The sequence below is a fragment of the Mytilus trossulus genome, chromosome 10, assembly GCF_036588685.1.
Source record: "Mytilus trossulus isolate FHL-02 chromosome 10, PNRI_Mtr1.1.1.hap1, whole genome shotgun sequence".
Taxonomy (NCBI): domain Eukaryota; kingdom Metazoa; phylum Mollusca; class Bivalvia; order Mytilida; family Mytilidae; genus Mytilus; species Mytilus trossulus.
In genome coordinates, this window is record NC_086382.1 from 48,703,631 (window position 1) to 48,716,588 (window position 12,958).

At 31.5% G+C, this 12,958-nt stretch overlaps 1 protein-coding gene and 1 long non-coding RNA gene across 2 annotated transcripts; both read left to right on the forward strand.

Moving 5' to 3' along the window:
• The first annotated feature begins 101 nt into the window (after positions 1-101).
• On the forward strand, positions 102-3,598 carry LOC134687970 (multiple epidermal growth factor-like domains protein 10). Its single transcript, XM_063548436.1, has 4 exons — positions 102-117; positions 1,348-1,830; positions 2,648-2,753; positions 3,482-3,598. Exons 1-4 carry the CDS (start codon positions 102-104, stop codon positions 3,552-3,554), a joined length of 678 nt encoding a protein of 225 aa, XP_063404506.1. The 3' UTR covers positions 3,555-3,598.
• A 6,127-nt stretch (positions 3,599-9,725) lies between these two features.
• Positions 9,726-12,149, forward strand: LOC134686303 (uncharacterized). The gene is made up of 4 exons (XR_010101589.1): positions 9,726-9,771; positions 10,216-10,263; positions 11,107-11,162; positions 12,018-12,149. It is a non-coding gene; the product is annotated as an uncharacterized LOC134686303 (long non-coding RNA).
• The last annotated feature ends 809 nt before the right edge of the window (positions 12,150-12,958 follow it).

Here is a 12,958-nt window from a genome sequence, read left to right on the forward strand (position 1 = left end):
TCATTCATTTTATTTTATCCGGTCTAATTCATGAGCAACAGTTGATCTATCATTATTAGATATATACTCTTTGTTACCATTAAAACAAACACCGTGAACACATGGTTTATTGGATAGGTACTAACTGATGCCTAACTATGCATAGGCAACTTTGTTGGAAATTTGACCAATGGGATGAACTAGTTTACGGCATAAAACCGTCCTCTTAGATGACAGTCATTTTTATTTCTCAAGAAAACGACAAAACACGCGCAATTGACAAAAATAACAGTAATGAGCTAGGATCGAGAAATAAAGAAAAAAACGGTTCTTAAAAATGAAAAGATGTTCTTTGATAAGTAATTAGACAGGAGTTAGAAATTGCAAGTCACTATACGACCTTCCAAAATCAGCAAAACCCATACCGCATAGCAAGATTTAAAGGGCTCAATTTATATATTAATGCAGGTAGTAACATTGTGACGAAAATAAACCTTTGTATTTGGTTTTTGTCTGAAAAACAATCAGATAAATCTTATTTTAAGAATTTTCTATCACTGCCACTGACAAATGCAGTATACGTAAATGACAATAGTCAGATAAATTATTAATGTATAAGCTTGTCGCTTGTTGATAATAGAAGTGTCACACGCTTTAAGATCTTTGCAGAATTAATGTCTTCATTTATAAAAAAAAAAAGGAAATAAAAGCTCACCAGGGTTTTGGAACATCTATACAAACTATTTATAAGATACAATGTACGCAAAAACATATTGTGGGGTGGGTTTTTTTCAGCGGTTAATCCCTATTCAAACTCAATGTCATTTGTTGAACAAGTTCCAATCATTATTTAAAAAAAGAATGAAAATAAATGAGTGTTGAAAAAAAAGAAACAGATTAAATTTATGTTTATTGTGTATGTTTTACATATATATTAATATGTATGTCAGACTCAGACCGACCACAGTTCCTCAAATCGATGTCCAAATCTGACGTCACACAATTAAATAACATTCCAAATCAACAGTAAATTTTATGTCCCTTTAATCGACGTCCATTCTTGGTTTCCTGATCGACGTCCGTTTTATGAATTTGTCGCAGCAAAATCACATATTTATTAACTAATATTATATTTATTATTGATACCAATATAAGAAAACAGTAACAGGTTCTTTAAACTACTTCAAAAAAAGACCGTTAAACAATATATCGATCAGACGTCGTTTTTTGTGATTTAAACCTCGATTAGAAGGTAAAATAATGGACTTTGATTTGACGTCGATGATGAACGGACATTGATTTTTTAGACCTGACGTAGATCTGAGTCTAACATAAATGTAACTTTAAACTGTACTTGCTTAATTGTAGGAATTTGCTTACCAGGATTCTATGGCAATAAGTGTGATGATATGTGCTCCAGTTGTGTCGGATCTGTCTGTAATCAGAATGGACAGTGTACACATGGTTGTAATACAGGTCTTTACGACTCTTTCTGTGACAAACAATGTCCTATGAATTGTTTGATTTGTCACCCATTGAAAGGTTATTGCATCGTTTCAAACTCAACAAGCAGTAGTGAACACTATTCTTTGAATAAATCGACTACAGCATGTTCATCTAATAAATTTGGTATACATTGTGAACAGTACTGTGGCATAGGTTGCAAGAAAACAGTACAAGGTCTAAGTATCTGTGACAAATACACTGGGTTTTGTGAGCAGTGTTTACAAGGTTTTCATGGCATCACGTGTAGAAACCAATGTAATACTACATGTTTTGATGAAGACTGTGACCGAGATGGATTCTGTGTAAAGGGTTGTGTATATCGCTGGCAAGGCAACTATTGTCAGAGTAAGTATATGGGGTTGAAGTTAAAGTTGAAAACGGAGAGTCCCTAATCAAAAGCGTTAACAAATCAAACGAATGGATAACAACTGTCATATTCCTGAATTAAAGGGTAATTGAACTACCGCTAAATAGGGCTTAATGAGTCAACAGTCCATATATCGGGTTAAATGAGAAACAACCCATAACAGGTGAATGATATACTAGCCTACCGTTAGTAGACAAGTAGTCAAATAGTCAAGAAAGCTGTTTTATTGAGACAGCAAATCAGAGATGAGAGTAATTGAGAAAGCATTTTATTGAGAGGGGAAACGTAAACACACAATCTGCAGACAGAACTCAAAGCAACAGATGCTGATATATAGGGAGTTCATGTAACAACGCAACGACTTTTATTGAAATGAAAATACTTTAAATGTTCAAATTCTAATAAGATATGGTATGATTGCCGGTGACCCTACTCACCAGTGATCGAATGATGTCAATCCGAGCAATTATCTTACCAAATGTTATATGTGTCTCTTATTTGAAGGAAAAGATATTGAAAATATCATATCCGCGTTTCTTTTTATCTTAACTATGATTGTCTTTTTTTCTTATATAACTATGTATTGTTTATAATTAAGAGACAAAGTAACTTTGTTTTGCTGTTTAATAATCAAGATCCATGTATAATAACAGTAACACGAAACTTCAAAAAAGCTTAGAATCGCTTCATATAAAATGATACTTCAATGCGATGTTGAAAACTATACAATGTAATAAGCACCCTGTTAAGTAACAAACGTTAACATTATTAATTTTAATTCAAATTTTGTTTCAGATCATTTCCCTATTACTGTATTCGAGGAAGTCAGTGGAATATTGTTCGGTGTGATGTGTGTTCTAGTCTTTTTCGTTGGCGTTTTATGTGTTACGCACAAAAAGCGGTAAGAATGTCTTCTTTTGTAGAACGTTTAGGTTATTAAATGTTCTAAATGCCTTATCAGAGTCAAACATGACCAGTTTGATGCATCTAGACCGTTTTTGAAAAGTAGAAGTGTAACTGTAAATGAATACTTAATTGATAGTTTACAATAAATCATAAGTTCTACCTCATTCTTCACAATAAATCACAAGCCTCGCCTTGTTTTTCACAATAAATCATACTTCCCGCCATGTTTTTCAGAAATACATTCGTTTAAAACCGTTTGACAAAATGTTGACATCCAATTCAATTTTAATCGATGCATTTCATAACTTTGAACTACGTTACAACGTATAGTGACCGAGGTATGAATTTCGTATCATTGAAACCTCCTTTTAACGTCTTGTATAACAGGTCACTTTCATATATTTGTGATGCAGAGGATGTCCCACCATTTGAAGATTACTTCATTTGTTTTGTTTTGAGTCTTCTTATTGTTTTTTGAACAGAATAATGAGGTAAACGTCAAACGTAGGGACATCCTCTAAATTGTAGTATTAGTGTCCGAATGTGCATAATAATGATGTTCTGATTTATGTTGCACCTTATTCAGGCTAAACAGCATATTGGCAGTGGAGCTTCTTTGAATAACGCATCTTTCTTTGACTTAAGTCATTATTATTCTGTATACATCGTGAATTAAACTTATCCTACCTTATGGAAAATAAATAATTCCTATTTATTTTACAGGGAAGAACTCAGAAAATACAGAAAAGAAAAATCGTTGTTACTGAACAGCAATGACAAAATTACATATGTTTGAATGTTAAGAGATTGGCAAAGCAAAGGCACACGATAGATGCTTTGTTCATGTAGTAAAAGTGTAATGAATTTTTCATATTCACAGTTACTTCACAAATATGTTTATCAATATATTATTATTGACCACTAAAATATCTATTTAAGGCAGGTACAAAAGTATATCGATTTTTTTGGCCAAACTTTGTCTTGAAGGATATTAAAATTAATATGACCTAACATGCATTTAATTCACAAACCTTGGACGTACTTTTGAACCTCTCCTTACATTATCATACTAATGAAATACACAGAAGGCGGAACTTCGTACCATTTTTAAACAACATTCTTAGTTATACAGACTTTAATGTATCATAAACGTTATTGGTGACATAGATCATGCCGTTTACGTCGTAACTACAATCCCCTTCCCTTTCATGAATTTGACCTACCGAATTAGACTTTTAACCGGATTTGTAATCACATAAGCAACACGACGAGTGCCGCATGTGGAGCAGGATCTGCTTATTCTTCCGGAGCACCTGAGATCACCCCTAGTTTTTGGTGGGGTTCGTGTTGTTTATTCTTTAGTTTTCTATGTTGTGTCATGTGTACTATTGTTTTTCTGTTTGTCTTTTTCATTTTTAGCCATGGCGTTCTCAGTTTGTTTTAGATTTAGGAGTTTGACTTTCCCTTTGGTATCTTTGGTCCCTCTTTTGCTTTCTCTGGTTGTTTTTTTTTTGTTATTTTCGTGTAAGATTTATAACCAACCTTAGAAGTATGAAATTTGTGAAACCGAATAATACAACAGATTGCGTTCTCTTCTCGTTTATGACATTTTGACAGAACGAGGTTTCGCATTACGAGAGATGAATGCAAAGCTTATGTTGTATGTGTTTTGATAATTGTTAACAAACATGCAGCGACCTTACCTAAGTTTTTAACATTAATGTCATTTGGACTCTAGTGGAGACTTATCTCATTGTCAATCATACCAAATCTTTTATTTTAAAAATCATGTACATTAACTTCGATAAGATGAGCTCCCTTGAATAACACTACAATTTTTATTACAATATAGTTTGTCCAAAAATATAATTGATTACTGTTGTAACTTTATAAACAGAATGCTGACTTGTGTATAATTGTATAAAGATACCGTGTGGTTTGTAACATCTTGTGATACAGATGTTGACATTGATGATATCTATTGAACTTTATCAGTTGCTGATATTTATTGTTTTATAAGATTTAATTATGATTTGTGTGTTTGTGTTATCAATAATGATTCCATTAATTTCGTGTCATAGTTCTATCAAAAGTAAGTGTACTTTCAAATATCTCGAAAATTTATTATTTATTGATGATATATATATTTTGTATTTCAAGAGAAACTTCAATTGTAGCTATATCCCTGCTTTTGTTAAGTTTGAAACATATGTCAACTTTATTTTTTTGGTTAATAGTATTTGAAAATATTTTTAATAGTGCTTTCTTCTCATGGAATGAATAACGGATTTCAAACTGAGTACGCTTAAAGCTTATATTCATCAAATCAACCATACCACTTGAGTCCTGAAAAATCCGTTACTTAGTCACGTTTTTAATTTGGAATAATTGAATCATCTATATGGCTTCTAATGTTCATATAGTGCAGTAATATTCCCAGGGAATAGAAGATGTCATCAGTCATAATTGGCACTTCATAGGAAAGAACATACATTAGTATAGCGATGACATTTATAAATCACGTATTGAATGTTATCATTACATCCCATGGAATGCAAATATATCAATAAAACTCAAGTGGAGACTGACATAGAATGTAATTGATTTTGAGTTAATATTGTATATAAATATTGATGTACTCATTTGCATGTATTTGACGTTAACGGGTTTTTTTTCTCAATAAAGAATAAGTTTGTCATGCATACCTGTTTTACTTGCAATAAAAGTGCGTGCTGACTTTTTCAAAGCAAATTTGATACAAAATGCGAATTGTACATATGGTTTTATTAATGAAAATGTTGTATTAATTTTTCAGCTCAGAGAAATCAGATGTTTAACGAATTTAATGTCTTTTATGTCAATATCACTATCGATTTATTATTAATTGGTGATGATGCTTTTTAAAAGACGAAACTGATAATATTTGTTTATCTGTTCAAAAGTATATAAAAAATACCAAAAGTTTTTCTCTGCATTGACAACCTAAATGTTGTTTACATCACATGTGTATACAGATATTTTTATATACTAGTACATGTAATGGCAATAAACGAATGATCTTTATGAATAACTAATGTTAAGTTATGTTATCAATAACGAATCAAAGAATTTTGACGAAAGAATATAAGAATAAGTTTCAAATCTATACTTATCATTGTGTAGCTGACATCCTTTTCTTAAACTTGGATAATATATGAAGATCCCACGCTTAATTATGAGAAAAAAACAATACTTATTGAAAAATATTGAAAACAACACGTTATTAATTTCTTGCGTCCGAAGCGCTTTTCTGGATTTACCTTCATCAGGAACGCTCAAAGCGAAACATTTGAAATCCGAAGATGTATAAGTACCGAAACCGTTGAAGAGCTGTATGTCAAAAAATACCTAAAATAAATAGCCAAATTCTTCTAAAGCCAACTTTGCCTGAGGGAGTTGAAACCTTAGTTTCTTAATAATTTATAAATTTATAAATGGACAATTTTAGTAAAGTTTGTTAAATCATGTCAGTACCGAAATACTGACTACCGAGCTGATGATACCCTCGGGGACTGATAGTCCACCAGCAGAGGTATCGACCCAGTGATGTAAAATATTGAAAACAACACGTTATTAATTTCTTGCGTCCGAAGCGCTTTTCTGGATTTACCTTCATCGGGAAAGCTCAAAGCCAAACATTTGAAATCCGAAGATGTATAAGTACCGAAACCGTTGAAGAGCTGTTTGTCAAAAAATACCTAAAATAAAAAGCCAAATTCATCTAAAGCCAACTTTGCCTGAGGGAGTTGAAACCTTAGTTTCTTAATAATTTATAAATTTATAAACGGACAATTTTAGTAAAGTTTGTTAAATCATGTCAGTACCGAAATACTGACTACCGAGCTGATGATACCCTCGGGGACTGATAGTCCACCAGCAGAGGTATCGACCCAGTGATGTAAAATATTGAAAACAACACGTTATTAATATAAAATATTTACCTTCATCAGGAACGCTCAAAGCCAAACATTTGAAATCCGAAGATGTGTAAGTACCGAAAGCGTTGAAGAGCTGTATTGAAGTTATGTCTACACAAAATAAAATTGCGCAAAGATAAATTCTACTAACTATTCTGTGTGTTTGTATCTTATTTATGCTGTAAAAAAGATGCACTCGATTGAAATCCATTCATTCTGCTAAAAAAAGTCTCCTTTTGTTTTCATGTCTTTATTCCTAAATTATTTGTTAGTATAATATATTTGATGTGTTCATCAATAAATGTGTATATTTTTGTTGTTTTGGAAACGACGTTACTAAGTTGTAAAACTTGTGTATAATCCATTTGTCATTTTGAACAATAAAATATGTTTAAACATATAAAACTGTAGCTCACAATAACTCTCTTTGACCTTGTTCACATTTGCATATTTAGATCGATTAAAGTACAGGGTAAACGTTTTAGATATATCTTGATTGTTCTTAACTAAAAAAACCAAGATAGGTCTCTAAATATTTTTGATTCTCTTATACAAATAAGATAAGGCATGATAGCATAAGAGAAATATATGTAGAGTGTCCATATTACGAAGATTTGCAGTCGTTCTCATATTTTTTATGGGGTAAATTTACATATTAAAGCTCTGCCAACTGGTATACTTAATATAGACGCGTCAATAGAATACCTCTATATTGATGATGTATGATTTTTTTCATTGTTGGTATTGATTTTGTTTTGTTGTTTTTAGATGGTCTACCAATGAAAACTATTCAAGCTTGTGTTGATGACTGCAAACAATCAGCAAAATCTATATCTGGTAATTTCTATATTTTTCAAATAAAAAAGGAGTTATCTAATATAGGTCAGTAATACATAAACCAAAGATATCTAAATCCTGTTTAGTATTGATGAAATGTCTTCAATGCATTATATATGGTGTTGTGGGTTTCACTATTGTGTTTACCGAAGTACAAAATGGTTATAATGTGATCCATTAAACGCTAGGTTTGTCTACATAAATATCATTAGAGTGACGCTTAGATGAAAATAGTAAGAAGCCAAAACAAGTACAAAATTGAAGAGCATTGAGGACCAAAATTCCATAAAGTTGTGCCAAATACGGCTAAGGTAATATATGCCTGGGATAAGAACATCCTGGGTATTTCGAATAATTCATACTTTTGGAAAAAGTAAATTTATAAAAATGACCATATAATTTAAATTCATGTCAACATCGATATGCTGACTACTGGGCTGGTGATACTCTCGGGGATGAAAAGAAACATGCATTACGTGCAGAACACATATTTTCTCGAGATCAACCTAGAACATAAAACCTAAAGAATTTAAGCAGAACATCTTTACTTGTGGAAGTTATAACCGCAGTTGTGTGAAAGTTTCAAAATTAAATTAATTGAAAGTATACGGTCAAATTTTAATTTATAAGATAAATCCGGGTATCAAATGTCGCCATAAGTATATAAAGGGATAATTATATTGGCTTCAGAATCTAGGTCTTTGCAAATAATGTTACAAATCAATGTAACGCTGATGAATAAACAGTGCGAATACTTCTTCAGATAATTATATGTACCTCGATTGTTGACAAGCTGGCATGTTGTGTCGGTTTGTTTTGCTCACACATTGTTGTCAATATAATGGATGTCTTTGCGATTGCCATTTTAGTGAGAGGTTAAGTTAGCTTTGAAACCAGGTGTAATCCACCATACTCTACATAAAGCAATACTTTCACAGGTCAGGAATATGACAGTTGTTTTCAATTCGTTTGATGATTTACGCTTTGGATTTCTCCATTTGATAAAGGACTTGTTTATGTACGTGTTCTGTGGAACTAATTTGTGAATTTTGGTATTGATATATAGCTGTAAAACCTTTCTGGATTTGTCTGTGAGAAACCAGATGCCTGTTATATGTGCTTAATGGTTGCTGTCTATCCTATATGTTTACCGTTTATTGTTATGTACATAAACATGGCTGATCCTATATGTTTACCGTTTGTTGTTATGTTCATAATAAAGATGGCTGATCCTATATGTTTACCGTTTATTGTTATGTTCATAAACATGGCTGATTGTGTTCTCGTTTGAATTGTTTTACATTTTGTCAGGATGAGGGTTTTTATAGATAACTATTCATAAACGGTTTTGGTTTGCTCCTATGAAGACCATACGTTGATCTTTAGTTGCTGTTTGTAGTCTCTGGTGGATAATTATCTCATTGATAAAAAAAAATCAAAAGTATGATTTAAAACTTGAACTTCTATCATAACTGATGGTTTTACAAAAAAATCTATTGCATATTGTAAATTAAAGTGAATGAGATAACTGTGTATGTATGTTAATTAAGAATTGAATGCTTCTTTTTGTTTTATTGGGGTGTAAAAGCGTTGACCGAAGTACATTTTGTATGAAATGTACGCACGGTCAACGCTTTTACAACCCTATAAAGTTACAAAAAGAAGCATTCAATACTTATAATTACATTTTTAGCTAGGATCATGAAAACACGATTTTTATCCAGTTTTATTTAATTCACCTGTGCACTTTATTGTGGAACCTCGTGTCATCATGAATGATAAATGTTATTGTCTAATGCAATTGCTTACGGAATAACATGTGATGTGTAGTTAGCCAATCAGAAAAACGTATTATAATAAAACATACACTAATGTAATTATTACAAAATACAAAATAAAAAAGATTAAGCAACAATAAGGACAGTATTAATATAATTAAATAAAAAATAATTCGTAATGGTTTGTCGATTATTAATTGGGTCTTTATATATACAAAAAAAAACATTACCAATTTATATAGCATTGTATGATTTTATTTTGTTTGTCGTAATTTTTATATTGTTAAATATGCATCTTTGTATATTAATTAACAGGATATGATCTCGGAGTGTGTATAACCGGTTGTAGACGTAAGTAGATATTATACATTATACATTACACTATACTTACAAGTTAATTAATCAAAGATCTTGGGAACACTGTAATGAAATTTCATGTCAGGTAAATTGATGACTTGAAGAAATTTAACTTTTACTTGGTACTGCAGTTAACGGTTTCTCATTTAAATAAACTTGGATACTAGAATTGAAATTTGTATTCGCGCCTAATGCGCGTTTCGTCAACCAAAGATTCACAAGTGACGATCGAATACAAAACAAAGTTAAAAAAAAAGAAAAAAAGGCCAAATAAAGTACGAAGTTGAAGAGCATTGAGGACTTAAAATTCCAAAATGTTTTGATAAATACACAGTTTACTAAATTTGTTTCTATCAAATGAGCAAGAGGACTATAATCATTTGAGTTTGTGAAAGAATTCATTTGAAAGGTTACAATGAGAGTTGATAAATAATTAAACATTCTACGTGTAAAAGACAAAGTTTATACTAATTTTACCAGCTGTCTTTCATGTTAAACTCATTTTTATATTTTTCTTTTTAATTTTCAGCTGCATCGCTGGACGAGTGCAAAGAATGCTGCAAAATGTGTGACGAAGGTCAGTCTATTTCTTTATCTACTTCCATAAATTCATCATAGATATCGGGATTAATTATTGAATTTACGCCAGACGCAAAAGGCCCATCAGTAACTCTCGAATCCAAAAAGTAAAAATAAAACAATTCGAGTGTCACTGAGAAAACGTGTACTGCAGTCTAAATGATACAAACTTGTAAATATATATATGTATATAGGTCACTGTATCGATTATTGTCAAAACGGACAAAGTCTAGTATCGGAATGGCCGTAATTTTAAGTCAAAGTGAATAATAAATTTCATGATAGAAGAAAATATGATGTTGCTTGTTTTAGAATATTGTAGGAACCGAAAAATGAACTGTGACATGAAAAAAAATACGAATAGTTGAATGTTTTTTGTCTTCTTAAAGAACAACAGCACATATCATTACGAATGAATTGTCAAAATAAAACCATCAGATGATATGGGTCCACAGATGGGATTAATTTAAAACGTCAATAGAATAATGAAGCAATATAAAATCGTGACACATTTTGACTTTTTTAACCATTACGTCTGTGTTTGGTTCACGCATCGTTGTCAATTTAAAGGAATCTGATGCGACTCTCGTACAAGAGAGATGTTTAGTGCTATGAAACCAGGTTCAATCCATTAATTTCTATATAAGAAAATGCATGTACCAAGTCAGGAATATGACAGGTTTTTTTTTCATTCGTTTGATGTAATTGAGCTTTTGATTTCGCAATTTGATTAGCCAGGGACTTTCCTATCTTAATTTTCCTCGGAGTTCAGTATTTTTGTGACTACTTTTTATTCATCATGTTATAAAAGTAACGTACAGAATAACATGCTTTTTTTCAGGAGATATTTCAGACTGTTTGCAAGTGTGCAAAGTTACATATGAATATTAGCTTAAGGTATTTATATTGTTTGTGTTATTAATGCATACACATCAAAACGATTAAAGTGGTGTTAATTTTAGGCAATAAGTGTTATTTTTTTCATTTCTAATAAACCAATTCATCAGCCAGTATGTTGTTATAGCAAAATATGTTCATACTGTATTTCATGTCATCAGCCCTCTAGAGTACAATTAAGTTTTCATTTTTAGGTTATTTATTCGTTTATGTGTGTCACTGCACTATTGCAGAATTGCTTTAAAATTGTTTTACAAGTGACAAATAACACATAAAAACCTTTCAAGAAAACTCACAAGCCTAAAAGTAGTAAAAAGAAGATAATTTAGAGATGAATTTAACACCGAGAAGGTCATTAATAACAATAAAAGTGTTCCGGGAAAATAAAGGAATGTCAGATTTTAACTTGATGCTCTGAAATATTCATGTGCTATTTCCACAATTAAGAATCCCGTTTTATGTGAGAAAAACTGGCGATACATATTACAGTTTATATACACTCACGCTAAACAGTGTTGGTGTTGCAGAAAATCAGGGAATGGTATCAAAACGTTACATTTTTGTATAGATCATTTCATCTGATCTTATAACAATAAAACGATTGTTGTGATATGCAATAGTGTCCATATTAAACTGACTTAACTGGTTTACGTAGAAACCGTTAGTTCTAATATGTAAAAAGGACATCAGTAGTATACGGCTATTCAATTGTCATACATCGATTATGCGAAATCAAATCAGGGCTATAACCAAAAATAAGGTTTTAGTTTTCGGTGTATGATTTGCTGACATTTTTCTTAAGGAATGTGATTATATTTTGTTATACCTAATAGATTTAAGTTTCTTATGTTTTAGACTATTCTAGACATTGAGGGACAACACATTACAACTGCATAATATACAACAGGTTCTCTAGCCATCACAGTTTAATCAATAAAAAGGACTATAATCAATTTCCCGTTGGACCGATCTTTGGTACACCATCAACTCAGGAAGTTGATACATGTTGTATTATTTGAATATATACAAGAATATATATTAGTGTTGGTGTATTTTTTTGCAGGATGGGCCATTTCTTGAAATATATAGTATTTTTAAAATAAAAAAGAAAGTATACCAAATGATATCATATAAAGTAAAATGAACAAGACCCGAGCAATCAAGGGTATAGCCTAAAGAGATAGACTTACTTAAGTAGTCCATCTATAGTCCACCGACAAACCATTTTACCCAACTATTTATATATTTTGCTTGCATGTCTTGTTATGCTAAATAAGAACGGATTAAAACTTCATAATTTGTAGTGCACACTCAAATGACAAATATACAAAAACGCATATTGCAGTCGTTCGAAGGATTTGTTACGTAAAAATATATAGTTTGATGATAGATATTTTCTTCAAACTGGCTGTGGGAATGTACTCGAACACCAAATCTAGTATATAGATTCTGCTGAGTCTTAGTACGGTTATCGTTCTCAAAATGTGTTTGGCCGAGCGCTCGAGACTACTTCACAAGTCCAATTAATTTAGATGAGGCAATATAACTTTCGATCGATAACTTATGAAATCTACTTAGGACTACAAACACTGTCTGTTAATAAGTGTGCAGCTGATCCACAATTTAAGAAGCCTAAATCAGCCTGAACTAAAATCGTAGCTTTACATTATATAACGACCGTTGTAGGGGCGATTATGTTACAGGTTTCCCAATCAGTTGCGGGTACACCCCCTTCCCCTATATAAACAGTTCATCGGCAAAAAATTCAAAGTGGGTTTATTTGATTAAAAGAGGAA